Source organism: Mchenga conophoros, linkage group LG11 (genome assembly GCF_057382185.1).
Source record: "Mchenga conophoros isolate Kocher_MC1m ecotype Shallow Benthic linkage group LG11, M_conophoros_male_GT1.1, whole genome shotgun sequence".
Taxonomy (NCBI): Eukaryota; Metazoa; Chordata; class Actinopteri; order Cichliformes; family Cichlidae; genus Mchenga; species Mchenga conophoros.
Window position 1 is genome coordinate 23,878,332 of NC_140536.1, and position 23,742 is coordinate 23,902,073.

General features: G+C 44.0%; 1 protein-coding gene across 6 annotated transcripts in view; it reads right to left on the reverse strand.

Moving 5' to 3' along the window:
- cicb (capicua transcriptional repressor b) overlaps positions 1–23,320 on the reverse strand; it is a 41,269-nt gene extending 17,949 nt beyond the window's left edge. For 2 of the 6 annotated variants that reach the window (XM_085291637.1, XM_085291636.1), the window contains exons 1-2: positions 21,861–22,263; positions 11,469–15,416 (exon numbers count right to left, since the gene is read on the reverse strand). In XM_085291637.1, the coding sequence (XP_085147763.1) occupies positions 11,469–15,288 (3,820 nt within the window). In that variant the 5' untranslated portion in view covers positions 15,289–15,416; positions 21,861–22,263. Of the gene's footprint in view, positions 1–11,468; positions 15,417–21,108; positions 21,544–21,571; positions 21,797–21,860; positions 22,264–23,243 lie in introns of those variants that run through there. The other 4 variants (XM_085291633.1, XM_085291634.1, XM_085291632.1 and 1 more) reach the window with 4 other exon arrangements.
- Between the last annotated feature and the right edge of the window lie 422 nt (positions 23,321–23,742).

A 23,742-nucleotide genomic window follows, 5' to 3' on the forward strand; every position in this document is an offset into this window, starting at 1 on the left:
ACTACAGCAGCCCGGGCATGAAGGGGTTAACAAGGCCTCGAGCCCATCCACGGCCTGGATTGATACAGCCACCCGGAAACTACGCAGTCCTTCTGGGCCATGTCAAAACGTGCTCTGCGCTACTACACGGTTTTGGGCAGGTGGGGCTCGGCAGGTACTGAGAAGCACATGAAGTCCCGGACTCGCACAGCTACAGAGCGCCGTATCGATCAGGGTAAAACAGCGCTCCAACAAGCAAAGTGGGCTGATCACAGCTCAAGTGATTCTTCTATTTCCAACTACTGTGAATCTGCTTAATGTCCAAGTGTTCGCCGTTTCCCTCAACACCGACTTTCAACACTTGCTGATTCGGGCATTTTAAAAGAAAAAGAGGGGGGGGGGGGGGGGGGGGGGGGTAAAGAAATCACGGCAAATTTAGCTGCCTCTTGCAATAACCGGAGCCTCAAGTGCACCGCTCCAAATTGGACCAACCTCTCGGGAACGCCCCTGGTCGTGCACCCGCCGCACAGACACGGGCAAAAGAAACGCAATTATTTTCATGTCGCAACTATAAAATCCTATTTTCAAATGTACTGACATCAAATATAACACTGTCTGTTAAGTGCATTACTCCGAAACTTGTTTCTCTGATATATGCCCCCCACCCCCCTCGGGATTACGATATCCACCTGTTTTAACCAGGCAATTCAGTTAACACCTATAAAAGAAACACCGAACTAGTTGTATTTGTTCCCACTCATAAGAAGACATCGTTACCGTAAATCTGGTGCATTCATCCATCACCCTGCGCTCACAATCCCGCTATCCATCAGTTTGATTACCGAGAAAACCACCTGTACTGTCTCCGATTTAGCAGTTCCTATCCTGCCTGACGAATCTGGCCACAAACCTGACGTTAGCTAGCAACTGATGAGACTACAACACAGCGATGAAAGCAACCACGGTGAGGACTCCTGGCTCAAGTCAGCGAGGAGAAAAGGAAGGAGGGGAGGGGGGTGAGATGAATCGCAGTTGCTGTTGTATTTTTCTTACTCCTCCTCGATCAAGCTTTCGAGGCAGCAAAAGAGTGACCGGTTGTAGATGCCCCCCTCCCCAGTACAGGACCAGAACACGGCGGGGGGTGGTGGAAGGAGGTGGGGGCTTTAAACCCCGCGACGCTGGGTGATAGCCGTTTGAGAGGTCGGTCTGTCTGCAGCAGGTTAGCTAGCCACTTCGTGCGGACGACATCGGCGCGCACACCGTCCAGTCCGCTGACTACTTGCTGTTACTCGTGTTGTTTTGGCCCAGAAAAGTCCTTGTATCACATCTCCACACCTCCCAGCCCGAGTTTACTCCCTTATTTTTGCCTCATTCGCTCTCTCTCGCGCGTAAGCCTTGGCCCTTTCTTTCTCTTTCCCTCCTCTTCCTCTTGTTGTAAACTAGGCTGCTTGCCCCCCCCACACACCTCCTGTACTCGTACCCCTCCCCTTCTCGTCCTGTCAACCTCGCCCAGCCTTGTCCCGCCCCCCCCTGGGCGAATACTATTCGGCTATTCGCCCTGGCGTCGAACCGTCATCTACCCGCCGCGCACGCTGATTGGCGGAAGGGTGCGCTGGAATGCCAGTCATATGCAAATTACACCCGGCGTTACAACTATAACCTCTTCTCCCTCTAATCTCGAAGCTTCTTTAAAATACTCAATAATAGTTAATAAATATTTTCACTGTATCGATATGGGAACACGAGCTGGAGTCCGTGTAAGGCCTCAAAAGTGAGTATTTTTGTGCTTCTTTCTTTCATTGGTGGAGGAGTCGTAGTAAACCTTGAGTGGTGGGTGAAAGCGCGTATCAAACGCCGACACTCAGATGTAGGCCAACCGATAGCTTAACAGAATTTAGAGAAGCTCCGCCCCCTTACTAATGCTCGGCTCCAGTTTTAATACACAAAAAGACCACACATGCAGGGAGGCGCTAGTGTGCTATCTGCGCTTTACCTGTCATGCTGCTTCGGTCTCTCTAGGGAATCTGCACAGGGGGTGGACTCTGATGAGGACTTTGGGGTCAAGATTGCAATGCATACCCTCACCCAATAAACCTAGATAAGCATGCAGGGTCATTACAAGTTAGAAATATAAATCATTCGAAAAAGGAATTTGAAATACATATAACCATTTTCTGGTGATGCTACACGTTTGCTTTCAGAAACACAGCCAAGAGCCACGAGGCAAGTGGTGCAATTTTCCCCAATAAAAAGCTCTTCAAATATTTTCCATCTCTTCATCATGCAAATGTGCCTCCTCCAAGACAGAATTAAAAATGTTCTGATGCAACACTCACAGGGACAAGGAGGAAAAGTGAAAGAAAAGAAGAAGAGAATTGAAAACAGGAGAGCAGGACTGGTTAGAAAGAGAGGAAAAAATGGGTGGAACAGACTAACATTGGAGAGGACCAGAGGGTAAAAATAGACTGAGAGTCATTTTCAGCAGGAGAGCCAGAGAGAGGGGGGGGGGGGAGGTATGGGGGGTGGAGAGAAAACAACTTGTGAAAACAGAACTTCTTTCAAAAGGAGGAAGGGTGTGAGAGGCCTGAGATGGGGCAGACAAAGGGGAAGCATTTAAATAGATTTTATAGACATTATACTGATGAGACAGATAGAAAGAGGATGGGTATTTGTGATGTGGATTCTCACTGAGGCAAGAACTGCTTCTCAGCCTTTTTAATGGTTCCATAAGACAAATACAATACTGGGAGGGACTGAATTTATCACCAGCAGCCAGTCAGCACATCGGGAGCTTGAGACCTGACCAATAAGGCTGAGAGACACACTGGCAGCAGCTGCCCTTAGTAGTAAAAAAGTTAACCCTCTAAGTCCTGGGTTACACTTCTATAAGAGTATTTGGAAATGTTTGCAACTCAAGGGTATTGAGGACATTTCCTTACTTTTAGTCTTTCGTCACATCTGAAAAGCACAACTTGTTTGACGAGTATTTTATGGACACATTTATTTAGAATCAGAGTGTCTACATCAGCGGTCCCCAACCTTTTTTGCGCCACGGACCGGTTTATGCCCGACAATATTTTCACGGACCGGCCTTTAAGGTGTCGCGGATAAATACAACAAAATAAAACTAGTACTGGTACCGAAAAAGAAGATTTATTCATAACACACGTGAAAAGACCCAGGAAAACCGAGTTAACGATAAAAACAATAACAAAATAACGCTGAAAACCGATAAAAACCCTGAAAACCATACATTTCACACCTGAGCCTCTACCCTCGCGGCCCGGTACCAAACGACTCATGGACCGGTACCGGTCCGAGGCCCGGGGACCGCTGGTCTACATGACCAAATCAACTATTTCTGTAAAGTCTTGGGCTTGTATTATAATACCTATCCCTGGGGCACACGTCCAATATAATAATCTTTAAAAACACTAGAAATTACATAGAAAAACTAACAAAAACTGAACTAAAACTAAGCAGTAAAAACTAAACTGAAACAAGCAAAACCACTTTGGAAACTAACTGAAACTGACCTGAATTCAAAACATTCAGAATGAAACATAAATAAAATGTAATTGGAAAATACAAAACTTTAATCACTGACACAGACTAAGAGACTAAAGCTTATCAACTGCACTGCACTCTCAACAAGTCAATCAAGCAAACATGGTGTGTTAAGGAGGGGATGCTGGACAGCTTGGCTCAGAGAATGAAAAGGAAAAAAGAGTGAAAGAGGGTTAGGGGTGGAGATGAAAGATTGCTGTGGCTGTTCAGTGGTTGCAACCCTGGGTAAACATAACTGGAACTGCAACTGACCAATTATTCAGAGCGGAATAATGGGTTTTTCCTTTATCCTGGTCTGAGTACGGCACAATTCCAGTTCACTTAGTGTTGTAATAATACTGCACATGTATTTGCACAAAAGTAGATTAACGGTTTCTGGCCGTCATACCTTTTTAGAGCAAAAGATGTGCAGATAAGAAAATCAGTTGATCGCGTGCACAAGAAGCTGCATATGCAAGGGAGGCGAAATCAACACGGTGGGAAACCACAGAATTTTAGCACTTAGTCACATAAAACAAGAGATAAGTGGTGCAGACTGGTAAGACTAAGATAGAAGGTGTGAAGACAAACAGTAAAAGAGAAATTCCCCTAAAGCTTGGCTTCACCATCTCTCCCTGCTGCTGTGCTGGCGGTGCAGTATCTGTGTAGGTGTTCAGCAGCTTTCATGTGCTGTCTCTTCTCACAGACATCATGCTTTTCATGTGCATATGTGTGCATGCCTTTACCCCCCAATTACATCTGTCAAACGCCTCGTGACATCACACGAGAAACTTTTCCTCCTCCTCCTCCTCCTCCTCCTCCTCCTCGTCTTTACCTACACTGGCACTGTGCAGGCGGAGCACCACCTTCGCTCCTTCTTCCCATCCCATCTCTCTCATCCCTTAATTCATCTTCCACCCCTGTCCTCTGTCTCTCCCTCCCACAACCCACCATTTTGCTCCGTCCAATTATAACTCGATCCACCAGTCTTTTGCAGTTACCATGGCAACAGCTATGTTGGGCACAGGTTCTCCATGTCGCCCGCGGTCACAACTCTACTACTGACCATCACCACCTATTGCATTAAAATAAACCAATCGCTGTTATGTGGCATACGGATACCAGGAGGGACGGCTCTGTGGGGGCTTTCTTAAGATGCTTGATTCGCTCCTCATTTTGTTCCAGTTTCATTGAAAGTTAGACAAAAAAAAAAAAAAACTGTGACTACAGATTATGTTCAGTGATTACTTTGATGAATGACACACATTGAATAGAATTGAATAGAATCAATGCAAAAGGCTCTACAAGACTCATTAACACTGCTACCAACATCAAATGATGAGCAGCAGGAAAAATATGTGAAACACGAAGTTAAGACCCAGATCCCTCCATCAACCGAGTGAGGGAACTTGTAATGTATGTGTCTGACCATCTGGGGGCACTACTAGCCTGCAGATAAATGGCTAACAAACCAGAAAGCAAGTGCATAGACTGTGGAAGTAGAGATGCAAAGGGAAAGGAGAGGAGGAGAGTGGGATGAAGGACAGAGAAGAAATTGTGAAGGAAACTACAAACTCGTTGTAAACTTTGTCATATGAGGAGCACCTGAAAAGAATAATGAATGTGGGTTTGACAGAAACCTTAAAGAAGCAGTAACAAATCTCAATATCGCTCTAACTTTACATGCATTCAAAGTCTTGGAGCCACCTCAGACTACAAACTCCCAGTGCACCAATGCATTTTGAGAATCTCCCCAAAGTCCATCAGGAAACAGGATTATGACTGCACATGACTTTTGTGGTAAGTCTTGAGGGCTTCACATTTGCTTTGGTGCCAGTCTAGATGGGCTGCGTGATCCAGATGTGGTTGTTGCCATGGCCAGGGAGGATATGCAGGGCTTTAAGCGTTACGTAAAGCAGGGACGGGAGGGAGTGGGGATGTTATTCCCGGGTATCCGTATCCGGGTAGACCAGGATGAAGAGAGCGAAGTGTAAAAGGAGGGGAAGCGAAGCCACTGCAATGCGATGGAGCAAAGGGTTAAAAAAAAAGTCTCATAATTGTTTAGAAAAAAAATCAAAAATGAGATAGACGAAGGCGGGCGAACGTCAAAAAGATGCATCGAAGTGCAGAACAGCAGTGCAAAAAAGTGTATTCACGTGTTCTTAAGGGAGTGTGACATGTTTACTCCATGTTGCACAAACTGCGTGTGCATGTGACACGGAGACAAAGAATTATGAAGATTTGGTAAAAATGCTGAGGAATAATGACATATAAATAATATTCAAATATAAATCTAATAATTAAAGGTGCTCTTTAAGAAAACGTTCATGCTTACAATGAGTCTGCACAGAGAGGTAGTTTCACTACATGGTCGTATAGAGAAGAGAGGAACTAGTGATCTGGACACAAGAGAACAAATACACAAAAAACCCACCATAAACATCTTCTTCACCGACTTCAGAGCTGAACTGATGAAAGTCGTCACTAAAGAAGGCTACAACTTTCATTAAATATAAAAAGTCACGTATTTTCTGCTGATTTTAAGACAACTTTCAAAATTACAGACAACAGCAGAAGATGAGGAAGCAGCTGCTGCTGTATTCTGAGAGCATTTCTTTACACCTAGGGAACAATATGGAGGGCTTTATTTTCATAGTTTATTATGCAGTGGTTTTACTGGTCTGGCACACTTGAGATCAGATTAGTCTGTATGTGGCCCATAAAATAAAATGAGTTTTACATGCCTGAATTAAAGGAAACCCCCTCCAGTTATCCTAGATTGTTTCCATTTCCTGAGAATGTTGACTAAAGATGCCCGAGATGTAAGAAAGAAGGAGCCGTTAGTAACACGTTAGAGAGTAAAAACACGTGAGCCTGCTGAAGTTCTTCTTCTCTCAGAGAAAAGGGACACAAGCACACGTGCCACACACACACACACACACACACACACACACACACACACACAGAAAAAGGGGGGGACTGCCTTTTCTATTTGTGAATATTCTGTGTTATGTACAAGCTACATCAGTGTGATGTTTGCTTTGTTGCCATGGCAACAGACATTTAGCGCTCACACATCATATCCGGTACCCAGTGATTGACACTTTGTTAGTCTGTCTCATAGATGTGCGCACACACAGACACACTGCATGTAATACACATGTGACACCATTTTTAAAAAAAGGAGAAGAAGAAGAAGGCGGCTCTTGTCCTTTACCTTTTCAGACGGTTTGTTTAATAGCTTTTTGTTGTTGTTGTTGTTTTTATGTTGCAGGAAGTTACAGGGGTGCTTAAAAAGACACGACAATGTAAAGCCTCATTAGCACCTCATAGATGGTGAAACACACACACATACACACGCACACACACACACAGGGAACATATGCAGCTTCGTCTTAAAAAGTACATCACAGTGTCAGCTTACCCGCGGCAGGGCGTTGCTGTGTTATTTCAGAGTGAATTAATGAAAACACAACCTACCGATGCGTGTGTGCAGGATTATACTGCAGAGAAGACAGGACTGATTACCAATAAAGTAATTGCATGTATTGTCCCTTTGATCGTTTCTATTTTTACACACTAACTATACACTTGAGTAAATGATCTAAGGGATGCTAGATTTGATATTATTTAATAGTAGCGGCAGCTTAAGTATCAGGTTTTTCACACACTGTAAAAAAGTAATGTAAAAGTATTTTACTGTGTATTTTACAGTTTTGTACTGTTCTTCTAGAATATCATTAAATTCACATAAATAGACTGTGATTTTACATTTCAAATGTAACTTAATGTAAAATCACTGTAAATGTAATAAAACATAACTTTCTTGTTTTTTAAATGTATTTGTCTGTACATATGTATATTTAGATTGTTAAAATACATTCACAAATGTATCATAATCTCACAACTAGTTGTCCGTTATTTGAAGATTGAACTGTTAAATTCAAATGTAATGCTATGGAAAAATATATAAAATGATTCTTATAAACTGTTTTTACATCAAATAATTATTATTATTATTGTTGTTTAGGACGATCGTGGCTCAAGAGTTGGCAGTTCGCCTTGTAATCAGAAGGTTGCCGGTTCGAGCCCTGGCTCGGACACTCTCGGTCCTTGTGTCCTTGGGCAAGACACTTCACCTACCACCTACTGGTGATGGCCAGAGGGGAATTATAAAGTGGAATTTGAGGGTCTCAAAAAGCGCTATATGAATGCAATCCATTACTATTTAAATCAACTGTTAACTGTATATTTCTGTACATTTAAGTATTATTATTCATATTGCCGCATTCATTGACCTTGTTTATAGGTAATTTCATTGTTTAATCATATTAAAATGTTCCTAATTTAATGCTTAAAAGCACTTGAAAAAGGCAAAATCCCATGTAAAATTAGGGCAACAAACTGTATTGTCATTACTGAAAATAACCGTATTTTCATGAGAAAGTTATTTTCTGTTATTTTATGGTATTATTTTGGCGCCCCAGCTGCCGGAATGTTACTGTTTTTTTAGGATTTTTTTTTTTTTTACGGTGCAGAATTTTAGTTCAGTCCTAATCAATCTAAAGTTTTTTTAATCTTCTGTAGCTTTTAACATATTATTTTCTTTTAATGGCCTAAAACATTTCAGGGCGTGAAACAGTTGTAACATGTTGTCACTGCTGAGTTAGTAACCCATCTATGAGAATTTCGATAAGGATGAGGATTTCAGTGAGGATGTTTCCGCCACCTTATTAACAGGTGTGAGTATGGTTTGCTATAAATACAAGCTAATTTATAACAATACTGATACTCCACATCATTGCTAATACTATCACCCAAATACTCACATACTTATCATGCTAATATAGTAGAAGCTGAAGAGTGTCAACATTATTTTTTTTCAAAGGGTTTAGAGTGCCTGTTAGCGTTTGTGAAACAATTCCCCATGACTCCAAAACAGGAAAATTATCCGACACCTTTTTAATAATAACAAATTCACAAAACAATATTTAAAATTATCTGAAAAACTCCACCAACTGCTCGTATTCTCCAAGCTGATGAGAATACACTAACACCTACATGTACTTGCAAATTATAAACACGCAAAACGTGTGATTGCGTGCACACACACACACACACACACACACACACACACATAAACGCGCACCTTTTTTCCCTGTTGTATTTCACACTCTCCTACGGCCATATGCAAAAGCTCACACACCCTTTCTGACTCTACAGAAAACATCCTCGCGCGCACACAGCCGAGTGTGCGTGCACTCACACAGAGAGAGCCTATTCATTCATCCGGCGTCCCTTCAGCTGCAAAAAAGGGGATCTGAGGACGAACCGTACACTCAAAATGACAGCGCTCCCTTCCCTGTCCACTTCTCTGTCACACTCCTGAAGGTCTGAACAGTGGTGAGGGCAAGAGGCCCCGGTGAAGTGAATTACTCTTACTGATAGTACGTGTCCATATATAACACAACGGAAAAGTAAGCTTTTAGTTTCAACAGCTGATGAATAATGCTTTCTCATACACGTATGCACACACACGTACTCCATAATACTCCATAATATTCCCACACAACATACTGAAAATTACAGAGTATATCCTACACACATTAGAGTCGAGCCACCTCAGTACTCCTGTCCAAAAAAGCTGCTCGCACTTTGTTTCGCTATACTGTTACATGAGTCACTGTTAAACAAACAAGCGCATGGACATACACACAGCAAGAGCTAGTGGAAATAGTTTGTAGTGAGTTAGAATAACAGCTGCTGGGGTCAGGAAGTCAACATCACACGTGCACTTATAATAAGCACAATGGTCAGAGTTTTTCATAAAAATAAACAGGAGAAACAATTAGACAAAACATGCATTTCAGTTGAGCTTTTTTTTAAAAAAGGATTCTGCCGTCTTTACTGAGGCCTCCTTCATTCTCATTCTCTCTTTTTAAAAGACTAAATAAAAGACAAGTTGGGGGAAAGAGTCTATAACTGGCCTACATACTGCTCATCGAGCCCACATGCTCCATACCCGCTTTTAATTGTTAATGTCGTGTGCAGCTTGTGACAACATTTATTTCTCCCCGTTCTTTTGTATACCTTTTTAATCAAACAAATCAGTGCTGTTGTGCTGTATCCTGGCTTTAGCGAGGTATAACTTAAAGTTTCTGTCTATGACTGGGAATATAACACTTTCTGGTACAAACCACACTAATCCTGTATGACATAGAGTTTATTCCTTATAGACCTCACAAGAACAGCGAACCACATGTGTCCATGAGCTTCTTTTGCATTTTTCTAACATTAGCACACAGAAATTATTTTTGCCCTATTCGCATTTGCAAGCGAAATCCAAACCAAGAACAATTTAAATATTGTTTTTGCTAATTTCCCTATTCTCATAACAATGTCTGTGTGCAACATGCAATTATCATACAGCATGTAAAACACGCTAGAAAATACACCAAACTCCCTTTGCTTAGAGGTACCACAAAGGATCAGAGTTCATTACCTGCACTGAGTGCTGACTAGTGATTTTAGTGACCGTAGTGAATTTATAGTCATCAGCAGTGACTCCTGGAACAAGTCTAGTCCTGACCTGGTGTTTCATATGTGCTCGCTCCAGAGCTTACACGGATCATGTGACCAGCTTTAGCACTTAGTTTAGTGTTACCAGCAGAAGTGAGGATGGTGGACAGACAAATCGAGATAGCCATATGGGACAACAGCATGATGGCTAACAGGAGCTCCTTTCACTGGGCAGCAGCACACCCAGGTTGTGGCACGTCCATGTGAATCTAACCCTCTAATGCACCATGGCAGTCATCTGCTCTCAGATTATGAGAGTGGGACGTTATGATGTAAACCAGAAAAACATTATGCAGCATTGTTCAAAAGAAATATGATCGATTTATGGATGATTGTTCAGATGAACGAAATAGAAAAAATAGATTATATATGCATATACATATATATCGTACATATACAGGAAGAGACACATACAAAATACAAAGCTATTTCGTTTCAATTTACTATTAGAATTGACAGACGAATGTAATTTTGGAATTACAGATTTTAAATAAATGTATATTTCAATCAGTGTGTGTGTGTGTGAGAGAGAGAAAGAGAGAGAGAGAGAGAGAGAGCGAGAGAGAGCGTGTGTGTTTGCAGCAGTTTCAGCTGAATTCTAGATAATGCAAAAAAAATTCTATCATCACTTTTCACAAGATTTAGCTTCACATTCACTGCAAGTCTCATTTTCTGTGTGAAATAATTATTGGGTTCTGGTTGCAAAATGCTGGTTCAACGTCAGTATACAACACATCTCTGGCCATTCACAGCCGACACGTTTTCTGTGTGTGTCAGCAACTGATGCTACAGAATCACACAGATTAAAAAGAATACCTTTTAAAGAGTGAGAGAATTAGAAAAAAAAAAAATGTTACTGAAAATGTGTAAACAAATTTAAACTAAATGGTGCTAATTATGCATTGAGAGTTCATCACAATACTAGGGTTGCAAGAAAAAAAAATCATACTAAGGTTGTTAAGTAAAATAAAACTATAGGATACTATTTTGTTAATTTTCTTACTGTAAATACAGAGAAGGAATTATATGAATCAAGCTGGAATAAAGTTTAACTCAAGTGATTTGTATTTAGAAAACCACAACATATCCTTTAAAGAAAGTCTAAACTCTTAACCTTTGAATTTTGAAACATGCAGAAAGTATAAAACAACATTTTTCAGTTTATTTTCACTGAATAATAATCTATAAATCTGTATCTTTATGATTGACTTGAACTTAAATGATAATATTAACATATTTAATCCGCATATCTCTTTTCCTCCTATTGTTGAAATAACTGCATTTTGCAGTTTATGTCTCTTTCCCTTACTTTTTCTTATTCCCTCACACACAAAATACACCCACACATCTGCGCCAATTCTCACCTGTGCCTGGACGTCCCATGATGATGTCCTTGCGTGGGACGGGGTGAAGACTTTCCGCTGGCAGGATCAGGGGCAGCAGAGCTGTGGGGGAAGGGTGACAGGGAACTGGCTGCTGGACCTCACCACCAAACCCTGCGCCCCTGTTCTCTTCTCGTTCCCCACAGCTGTCCGTGCTACTTGGAGCAGGAACTGTGACGGTTGTGCTGACAGTAACTGACAGGGCCTGCAGCGCAGTAGCAGGGGTGTCAGCGGTGGGCAAGGAGGAAGGTGTTGGGGACACGAGCACCAGAGTTTGGGCTGGGCTCCGTAAGAGGACAGTGCCATTAGGTACTGCGGCTGCAGCAGCGTTAATTGGGACAGGAACCTGGAGGCCAGAAACTGGCTGAGTAGTCAGGTGGGTTTGGGTGATGTCTTTAGACAAACTGTTTTCCTTCCCTCCCTCATTTCCAACACCACCTACTCCTCCTCCTCCTCTTCCCAGGGGACACTCTGTAAATTTTGCCAGTGGGACTTCGGGATTCCTCACAATAACAGGAGAGTCCCGCAAGGCCTGTTGGGAAACAGGGACCACACGACGAGGCCCTCCGTCAGTAGTGAGAGGAGAAGGAGGAGTTGGGGACACCAGAAGAGGAGGAGGGGAGACAGCAGTGGAAGAAGGGGGCCTGCTGGAGGAGGGAGTGGTCACTCCTCTGGGTCGGGAGAAGGTGGGAGTGTGTGTGCGGGAATGCAAAGCTGGCGTTTGGGGTGACAGCACTCTGAAAGAGCTGTTATGGTCGCCAGGATCCAGCTCTGTTTTGGGTGTGTAATCATGGTGATGTGAGGGCAGGGGTGGTGGAAGAGGTGCATCTGGCTTTCGCTTACTGGGGCTCATGGGGACTGTAAACGTAAGGTTACTCTGTAAGGTGGGTTGGACGCCTGAAGTGTGTCTCTCCCTTTCTCCTCCAGATGTGGATGATGCCTTACTGCCCCCTCCCCCTCCTCCCCCTGTGCCACTGGGCTGTCTGTGCCTCCGATGTTGCAGGACCGGGGATGCCGTAATCGGGGAGAAGTTGGCCGGCCTGAAACCGAACAGTGGAGAGGGCGAGGGAGAGGGGGCAGGGGAAAAGGGTGACTGGTTGGAGATGGGAGAAAAGGAGGGGGTGCCAGAGCGGGAGCTTCCTAATGACACCAGCATGGTGGCAGCCTCACACTCATCAAAGTCAAACCGTGACGACAGGTCATGAGGGAGGAGGGAGGGGAGGACCAGTCGGGGTCTGGAGTCTCCTCTGCTGCTGGCCTCACTGCTCTCTCTTGATGTGTCGTCCCACTCAAACTCACTGCTTGCTCTTCCCCGGAGGTCAGAAGGGGTGACTGTCCCTGAGCTGCTGCCTCCTCCTCCTCCCCTCTCTGCACCTGCAGCCTCCATCTCTTTGGTCCTCATGGACAGGTGTCTAGAGCAGTATCCTCGGCGCTGAGACTCCTTCATACAACCCTCCCTGGAGCACAGCCTCCTCCACTGCTTACCATTGAACTTCTTACGGATACCATTAGGTGTGCAGACAACATCACCCTTTTTGTATTTCTGCTGAGCCAATGAAAGGGGCGTCCTTGAGCGTGAGGAGGTAGAGGAGGACCCCCCACCAGAAGTAGGAGTAAGGGTCTGAGTAGGAGTGGTTTTGGATGGAGGTAGGTTTAAAGTGGTGTTGTTCATTTCAGACCCCAGTAAGGCTGGGGATGGAGTTGGCTGAGGACTAGCTACAGTGGAGAGGTGTGGGGGTCCCAAGCTTCTCACCACAGAGAGGTGGGGGGAGGAGGGAGGATAGCCGCTGGACTTGCAGAGGATGCTGTTGTGCTGAGAGGTTGCAGGATTTGTCTTATGACTAACGGTGTGTGTAAAACGAGACACCTCAACATCTTCTTCTGGTGTGTTTGGCTCTTTCTGTCTTTCTTGATCAGAGTAATTATCGCTGCATCCGTGACCTGTGCTGGTAACGGCACTAGAAGTCCCAGTGGAGGAATTTGTGGGTGGATGTACAGTTCCATAGTTATGTCCTCCTATGACCCCGCCATGTGAAAAACCATGACCCAGCCTTACTCCACCTCCCAACACTCCCATTCCAATACTCAGCTGGCAAACCTCTCTCTCGACCTCCATCTCCTCCCGCCGCTGTCTCTCTTCCCGTTCCCTCTCCCGCTCTCTCTCCTTTGCTCTCCCACCATCTAAATGTGAGACCTCCCAAGGAGGAGTGAGTAATCTCAGGCTCTGTCGGGACACCCACACAGCCTGGCTGCTTGTGCTCCTTTTCTCTTTCTCCTCTATTGCCCCTCCACCCAGAGTTTCTTTTTTTTCACTCAGGAGCACCTGGTAAGGAAATGAGACACCAGGGTGTGGGTCCACCTCAGTAACAATCCCCTCTCTGTACAACAGAGAATCTCCTTCCTCCCCACCAAACGGCACACACACTTGGGTCCCAACAGCTACAGGTGTCATGCCAGGTGGGGGGGCATCTAAAATAAAATCCACAGTGCTCTCAGTCCCTGACGACGTCATTGTACTTCCACTATGAAATGGATATTTTACAAGGGTCTCCTCTCCTTGGAGCTGAACTTCGACAGTACCCCCACACACCCTACGCACCACCCCTGGTCTAAAAATATGTGACGGGGGGCGTGAGTGTCCACTATTCGCAGCCTCACCACCGCTTGTGACACAGCGAGCCAGGACTCTCTGGTTCTTCATGCCTTTGGCCAGAGCTTCAGCTAGCCCCTCTGACAGATTGGGCTCTTTAGGGTGTAAGTTGTGTAGAGGAGCTGGGATGTGGTAGTTCTTCTGATGAAGACTTGGTCCTGATGCTTCCATCACATCCAGGTCAGCCGAGTGCTCACTAGCTGTATCCGTGGAGGAGGAGCGCACAGAGTTCGGGGCCCCCTCAGGCTCATTTTCCCCAGACTGGGACGCTTTTTCCTGGGAATCTGCTGTCCTGAGGGTTTTATCCTCCATGGAGACAAAATGGTTTGCTTCTGTAGCTTTACTGTCCACAGTTAGCACTGATGGCTGATTACCTGAGCAACTGTTACTTATGCTATTACTGCTATTGATAAAAGTAGTATGGCTCCCATCACAACTGTTACTGCTCATGTTATTAATACCACTTGTAGCGTTACTATTAGTACTACTGTTAGTGCTTTTATTAATGCTATTACTAACACTGTTACTAGTCTTGAAATGGTTATTGGGACTATTAACACTATCACTAACTTTGCTGTTGATATTGCAGTAACTGTTATTTACGAGAGCAGGGCTGGAGGTAGGAATGGTAGATGTAACACTTGCACTGTTGGCAAAGTGCTCATATGTGTATTTTTTTTTGGGTACACGAGCCTTAAACGTGGCTGTTTTCCTACTAGAAACTGAGCCTAAACTGGGGCTGTGACTGGTGGCTATAGAGGGTGTAGCTGTGGTGAGTGGCGCTGGGGCAGAGGTAGGAAATGCTACAGAATCAGCGGGCATAGTACTGTTTCCATTTGTGCCCGCTATCTTCTCCTTTTCTGTCTTTTCTTCTGCTTGCTTTCCACCATTCTCAGCTGACTCCACAGGTTTCCTCAGTTCAGTAGGCTCCTCCCTCATGGGGGTATTGCTATTTGTGATTGGTTCCTTGTCAGAGTTGGGTTGGCCGTGTTTGCGTTTGGAAGGGGTGCTTTGTGTGGTTTTGACAAGAGTCTCCCTCTTGACTCTTCTGGGGTCCTTTTCTTGGGGAGGCTGAGAGCCCCCTCTCCTCCTCCCCCCTCTGCCTCTAGTTAACGGGGGAGAACGCCCTCTGTGTTTCTTTAATGGCCTCATCTTTTCTTCACTGCTCACCAAGTCCTGCAGATTGCACGGCGTTTCCTTTTTTTTCTACTTCCAAAGCACTCCTTGTTTTCCGACACTTTTTCTTTTGCCCGTTTTTTCTGTTCCCTCTGTACTGGAATCTGAAAAGAAAAAAAGAGGTGCAGAAGACAAGTGGTCATTTATTATATTCATAACCAAGAAGTGCAGAGAACAAAAATGACGATTAAGAGTATGTTGGCTATCACATTGGCTCAATATCTGAAGTCTGTTCACTCTCCTAGTTTATGCCTGATTCGAGATAAACTACATAAACAACAAGGACAAAAGTACTTAATCTTAATCTGGAATCAGGTTTTCCTGCTACCACAGGTGTATAAACTCAAAAAGATGGGCACTGTAACCGGTCAGCTCATGAAATTTCTTCCACGTAGATAATTTGACATTAAATGTTAGGTGGTATTCTTGCAAAGGTACAGAGCAGGGTTGGCAAGTGCATTGTGCGTAAAAGTCGCCAACACTGCGCTGACTCGATGACAGCAAGGCTTTCAAAAAAACGTAAAAATCAAGAAGTGCAGGACCGGCTGAAATGACATCAACGTGACGTCACTTTTGTGGTCCAGCTCTGTTTGCGAGGGCAACAACGTCGAGCATTAATGGGCCCTGATGTGTAGGCGTACTTTGGTCCATAAAGCGTACGTGTATAAACGAGAGTTTAAGGATGCACTGTTTTCTAAAACTGTGGGCCGATACCAAAGATTTAGATAACAGTTTGTATGGCAGCCGATAAAAATATTTGTCTTCTTTTTGTGTATTGTGTTTTTGATATTTATTACCTCAAAAAAGGAACAAAGGCATTTTAATTATAAATAAATAGCTGCTTATCATCATATTATCTTTGAACATTTATTCAACAGAATACAGATGTGACAAGTGAGCTCAGTGACACAACATCGGCCACTGACATCGGTAAATGTCATCTTTTTGCCGATACAGCGTTAGTTATTTTAGGACGACATATCACCACATCCCTGCAGAGTGTGTGCACTCAAAACACAAAATCTCGATTATAACATTAATGACAACATTTCAAAACAACTAAAATGAAGGACATGGTGGGTTTTGTTTTAAATATCAATAATCTCCTATAGACTAATAATCAAAGCACTCCAAGGCAGTCTCTGTAAATGCCTTTACTCTCACAGGATGGGCATATTTAACCTAAAAAACTCCAGGATAAGACTTCATCAGGGGGTTTATATACACACACACATATAAACTCGAAGGGCATCTCAAACAAAAACAGTCTGAATCCTACTCAAACACTCTTTTTATTCTTCTCAAGACCTTTTAATAGTTAGCTTATTACTAATGATACCAGCTGATTTAAACTGTGATGATTATGAGCGATCGCTGCCTAGGTAATCCTGGTCAAGCATGTCTGAGAGCTATGTTTACTCTGGTTAGGTCTGAGTGAGCGTGATTTAAAAGAAAAGGTCAGCAAAGAAAGAAAGAAAGAAAAAAGAAGGAACAAGTCTTCAATGAGGCCTTCATCTCGTCAATTTTAAATGCACACATAAATGCACTCGAGTCGCACACAGATCTCTGCTATACTCGCTTCAGCTACTTCGACGTGCGACGGGGCCGCTTTCTCACGACAAGTGTTACAGACTTGATGCCATGTGATCAACTTGGGAACGAGCATTTATTTTTCCTGACTTTCATCGGGAGCTAGAAGCCTGGCAGTGGCCTGCGTGAGGTCACCCAACAACATGAAAGAGAGAAAGAGGCTGGAGCATGTGGCTCTTAGGATGTTTGCTCAGATAGGCCGTTCTTGTATAGTCACTGGGAATTTCCACTGTCATTCTAGCACTCGCTGGCCCCCCCTCTCTTTTTCTCTCCCCTCTCCCTCTTTCTCGATGTCTCAGTCTTTCACAGTCGTCTTTTGTCAATGTCACACTGATACTCACACACACACACACACACACACACACACACACACACATTTGTACAAAAAGACAATTTAATTGGAATAATCTGCCATGGCAAGATATGCCCAAAATGAGAGAAATTAAAAGGCTGGCACAGGATCAGGCACACTCACTGATGCAAGATTACAGGCTAAATACAATGGCACGCACAAACAGTCTCACACACACTCGTACGCAGACGTGCGTATATGTGCTCCTCTCGATCGAGCTCAGCAGCTCACAAACATGACCAAATGCCTGAATTCACACAAATAGATACAAACTTACACATACACATTCAGGCTTCCTGTGCTAGATGCTGGAAAAGTTTGTTACTCTCTCTCTCTCTCACACACACACACACACACAAATAAGGTGACCTTTGTTGTTAACTATCTGTTTGCCAAAACAACACCCAATATGACACACACCAGTTCCACTTCCTGCAGCGCAGAAAAGCATCTCTTCCTGAATGACTAATAAACAACTTGAGTCTTTCACACACTCATCACTGACTCTGCATTTGGACCTCTGCCCTCAACACAAAACATTATTTATTGTACAAACAGGCTTTAATTTCCATTTATTCCACATTCTCGTAATTATGTTGCATATCGATGGACAGAAGTGAAATAATCACATCTTCATAATTTCCTCTGTAAATGCTGATACTGACGTTGGTTATTTCACTGCAAGGGTGCCACGTGTGAAGGTTAACACATGGACTGTAACTGCGAGGCTTCCTGCAGATGCAGATTGAGTATATCACTCTATTTATATCTTTGCATACTGTATTTACCATCAACTACAAAACTCTTCCTAAGTGTATGTAAAAGAAGTCGAGCACTGTTTATTTTATGCTTAAATTAAATGTTTCCAGACTTCTTCGATGTTTTCAGAGTAAACGTATCCCGATCTTTGACAGCTTCAAAGGGAAATTAATGCACCTTATTTATCAAAAATACTGTGCACTACACACCAGAAACAAAACCTAATAAAAAGGCGGTATAAGCAAACATACATTACTCACTCCCTAATTACTAAAAAGCTCTTTGTCGTTTTAAATTTTTCATTTAAAAAAACATTCATCCCAGAAAAAGAAAAAATCTCAGACTGCTGGAATGTTCCTTCCCAGGCCAAGTTTGCCCTTTATTAGACTAGACACGGATGCCTAGACTGGGAATGCTGGTCCAGTACAGATACTCTGGAGTACTGGAAAAGACAGGAAGGACTGAGGGCCAAATGGCTGACTGACTAGTTGGGTAAATGACTCGAGAGGATCTGATCTTAGCTCAGAAAAATGCGTTTGGTCATGCTAATGGCCCTCCAAAATGCTTTAGGCTTTGGCTGATAAGACAGTGGCAAGCATGTGTGTGTATTCACATTCTGTAACTTTTAAGGGACTCTACAGCTGAGCAGATTATGTGCAGTGAAGAGGAGTTTCAGCGTGGGACATAAGAGTTAGATATTTGGTGCAAGTTTGCAACGGGTGTATTTATTTATCATTGGGTTAAATTCTTCAAGCATGCTTGTACTCCACAAAATCTTATTTGAAATGTCCAGATGACACAAAAATGTTGCTAAAGACACCACAGATATGTTGAACTATGATTTTATTTGTAAAAAGAATATATACATTTATGCACGACGCATCTATAATTCCTGTGTTACCACATAAATAAATGAAAAAGAACGTTTCACATGTCCTAATCCCTTGCTGAAAGATCAAAAGCACCATACACACTGCGCGCTCAGCCGTGCACCCCCTAACCTGAAAATAACGGCAGACCTTTAACTCTTATTGTTTACTAGAGACTATCACAATACCAAAAAAACATGTCCAGAAACTCAGAACATCCCCTCCTGGGTGTTGCTTTTCAACATGAATTGTTAATCAAAAAATTAGGACTACAAAATATAATGCTGAATCTGGGTGAAGCGGAGAGAGAAGCTCGGTCATAATTTAGGTAATTCAAGAGGTCTCCACCTTCCAGCGTTAGAGCAGGTTAATAGCAGAATATGTGCTGGTCTGATCTAAAGCTGCTGTAAATCTTGAACAGACAGATAATCAGCGTCTCCACGGCGCTGGACTGGACTCCTCTTTAAACTGCAAAAAGCTGCTGTTTCTCCCAATAAACACACAGGAGCCCATAATGCACCCCTCCTCCTCCTCCAAACTTTACACACACACATTAAATGCTCTCTCAGGAATTCATCGTGCAGTCATGCATACCCTGTTAAAATCTCCCTTGGACCTATATATATTGTCACACAGTCATTGTGTCGTACAAGCACTTGTCCACACTGACGTATGCAGGAGGGGGGGAAAAAACAACAACAATAAGGATAAATAGGCTTTTACGAAATGAATTTGGAGATGAAAATTCTTCACTTTTTTTTGCAAAGAGAAAATTTAGTGAACAGTTTAAACATAGGTGCTACCAAGAACCCATTTCACACGCACACACACACACACACAAGGCATTTGTCGACATCATCTCAGTGTCAACACTACAAAATAAAATGAGTTGTACAGTGTTTATTACTGGAATATAAAATCCTAATAAACATCTGCCTTGATGCCAGTTTATTTCGGTCAGTCGTAGAGAATTTAGCCTATGCCCCAACACAACGTGGCACAAAACGTGTGTGTATGTGACATGTGGCATTAGAGCTACTTACACTACACTAATGTCAGAGTTTATACAGCGGTCTTCAGGTTGAGTCCACCTTGTTCAGCACTGCATTTGCACCGTATGTCAGTATGAGTGTACGTAGTTAGCAGGCGCGTGCGCACACACACACACACACACATACACACACTGCAGCTCATCCCTCTCCTCAAAGCATTTTATGGGTGTCTGTACGGGCGCAGGGGCTGCAGTGACGGGGACATACGCGGGAGAAGGAGGAACGTGTGATGATGATACTGAAGTGTGCCGTGGCCCTCGTACACTTCAGCGTGTTAGGGAGCCTTTTCCCTTAACTGGGTCACCGGGGAGAACACAGTCTCACATGAAACAGCACCAAAAAAAATACATTAAAAAAAGAAAAGAAGATAAATCTCTCTGCTGCTATGCACACTCATGCTGTGGTTTGTGAGCTCATGAGTGTGTGGGAAGTGATTTAACAGACAACTGACACAGAAAGAAAAATATGTTGTTAGGGTATTTTAAGTGTGTGTGTGTGTGTGTGCGTTATATACAGACGCATCCATTGTGAGGTAGCATGAATACCGGCAGCTGTTTAGCGGATGACATATCTGACTAATAAAGAAGAAACAACGAGAGCTGAAATTTGTGCATCCTGGCTCGTATTGATCAGCAAGGAAGGTTGGAGCATAGATCACAGGCGACTGGTCCTGTTTGGGACCAAATGGCAGAACTGCCAATGCCATATCAATGGCCAACAGCTCAACAAGCTATACAGCACCAGGGCCACACAAGTGCAACAATTAATAAATAAAAAAAAGAGGAAATCTGAACCTAAAATGTAAACACAATTCCTGCCACTGAAAAAATACCTAAAGACAAACATGACACAACTGTTAAAAACTGCCTAGTCAGAGATGTCAAGGTTGCATCGACACTGATTGCAGGATTGCTGTGCAAAAAAAGAAAAAAGTGTAGTGTTGGCGATGGAAGAGACGAGAAAACACGGTGTGCATCTTTTTTTTTAGCTGATCTCTGAGAGTACTACACAATGTCAAAGGAGTATTATGACTCGAGACAGTCAGGCGGTCTGTCGTGCTGCACGGTCCTCGGTAACAAACACAAACAACCGGTTTCAAGTGACGCTTTATTGTCCCCTTATAGACGGTCCCAAGTCTTCCTTATACAGCGATTCTTGGCATGCAAATACTCACTACAACGCCTGGAGTGCACGTATCCACTCCGGGGGAGGCTTCCTTTTAATGGTGCCAGTCACTCTAATTTAAAAAAAAAAAACTTGGGAAAAAATAAATGAAGCAGAATCTTTTTCGTCTTGGTGTTTCGCTCTAGTAAGCAGCTCAGTAACGTTAGTAGTAGTGGTGGTTGTAGTAGTGGTAGTACGCAAACGGTAGCGGATACAGCACCCAAATAATGACACCGTGAGTCAGAGCGCAGGAAAACTGGGTGCAATTCGCTCTGTAGGTGTTATCCGTTTCCTCCTAAAGTGCGCTTTTTTAACACCGAGCGAGCCTGTTAGTAAACATTTGGGCTGCAGTGCCGCAAATAGGTCGGTTGTTTTTCTTTCTCGCTCTCTCTCTCTTTTTTTTTTTACTACGCTAGCGCTGCTCCACGCAAAACTCGTAAACTAAGGTCAAGGAAAAAGTACTCCACACTAACCTCGCCGTTTTAACGGAGCTGAAACGGAGCTGAAATGTTCCGTGGGTGTCCGTGGGACTGCGGTAAAAACATTTCAGAAAGTTTTTAGGCTGTTACACCCCCCACACCCCTCCCCTTTCTCTCGATACTTCCTCGCGTTGTCACTCCATTTCTTCACACGGTAGCGGAACAACCGAACGACCGACCGTTGGCAGTTGGCTCTCGCGTCGTGGTAACTCGCAGCTCCTGAAAATGGAAAATTTAAGTCAGTTTAGCTTCACTGCCGTGTGCCAACTTAGTTTCAACTCACCCAAACAGAGCTTTTCACCACTGGCCAGAGAAAGATTTATGGTCTTATTTTGCCGATGAGGAGGCTCGCGTAACTCATGGTAACATCCCTCGGCTGTCGGCTGTGGTGGCTGTGCGGGCCGGACTCACTCTTTACTTTTCCTCCGCAAAACATGTCTTTCCCCCACAGAAACTCAAACAAGGATATAAAAAACTATCGCTCTTCTTTTCCACTACAGTCACAAAATGGTGAATGAACCACTAACAGCTGGGCAAGCCGACCAATGAGAGGTCGTTGACATGTACAGTAGCCAGTCAGCATCGGCGCCAGAGATCAGTGGGTGTGGCGGCCTGTCAAAGTCCACTTGACGGACTGGGGGGACTAGCGAATAGTGAAGTGGATGCTGAGCTAGACCGGTGTCCTGTCCCAAACTTTACAGTATCCAATAAGAGGATTGGGAACCATAGGAACAGCATGTGGGCGGGCCGAGAGGAGGGATCAAATGACCCAGAGCCAATAGAAAGGCACAAATGCCCCCTCCCCTTCTGAAAAGGAGTATGTTTACCATAATTGACAGCACAAGTGCCATCCCCGAGCAGACGGTGATAATGCATCAACTGTTTGTGCTCATCCACAAACAGTGTGGTGCAGCGGGAAAGTAGCGCCTCAGCGCGGCTTTACTCTCGCTGTTGGTCCCACATCGAAAATGTGTTTTTTCGCCTTTAATTATCATTATTATGTCATCGCTGCTCACAAAGAGTGAAAACGAAGGAGCACAGAAAACCAGTGCGCTGTTTTCAGAAAGTTAGTTTAGGAGCTGCTCAGATGTTTGTGTGGCGCAGCCGACGCAAACCGCTCTCCCTTTTTCTCTCAGCAACAGACGCTCACTTTCAGCGCCCTCAGCCAATCACAGCGCGGCTTCTGACGTCGGCACCCTCTCCGCCCTGCCCACTACTGTTAAAGTGAACGGGACTAGTACAGGCTGACGTCACTTCACCGGCAGTCTATTGGACAGGTGCGCGGCGTCTCGGGGCCAATGGTCGCGCGCGGCGGTGAAGTCATCACGAGTGTTGCCACCAGCTGGACTGTGGGGGCGTGGACTGGCGTAAACTCGGCTAACCCCGTATTTGCAACTTTGCAGGCAGTGGTGGTGGTGGTAATGGTGATAGTGATGCTGGTGGTGGAGATGAACCTGTGCACCGAGCACTGAAAGATGTTTGAGATGATAGCACGTGCCATCACTTTGAAGCATGGCACATTCTCTGTGACCTTTGACCTTCGCACAGAGGAAGGCAAATGCGGCTGCTTTACAAAAGATACAGTGGCATAATAGTAAACATTACATAATCCTCTGCTCTGTGTGTGTGTGTGTTTATGTGTGTGTGTAGTAAAGACCAGACTCACGCTGAGGCAGACAGCCCGTGCGAGCTCACGGGGGCGGCGCCCCCTGCTGGTGAGAGCGGGTCCACACGCCAGCTCGGCAATGAGTGGAAATGTGTAGACCTAAAAACAGAAGAAAGCGCTGATTGGCTGAGGGGAGCTATATGCTTTGTATGAGTATGACTAGTGTGCATTCGTGCGCGTGTGTGTAAGAAGAAAGACTGAAGGAAGGGTAGAGATAGTTTAAATGTTGGTTCACACTGACATCTAGTGGCGATAGTTTAACACTGCAAGTGATGGCACAATTCACAATTACTATTATCTTCTTTCCCAAATTGGTGCTGCAGGCCCCACGTGACTTCCATTTTTGTCCTCCCACTTTCCAAATGAGTATCAAATACTGTCTTAATTTTCCTCATCTCTAAACAATCCAATGAACCAAGTAAACAACACTCTGGAAGTTATGAGTCATGTAAATGACTCATAAGCCTCATAAGGCAGAAAGCCACCGACCTCCACACTA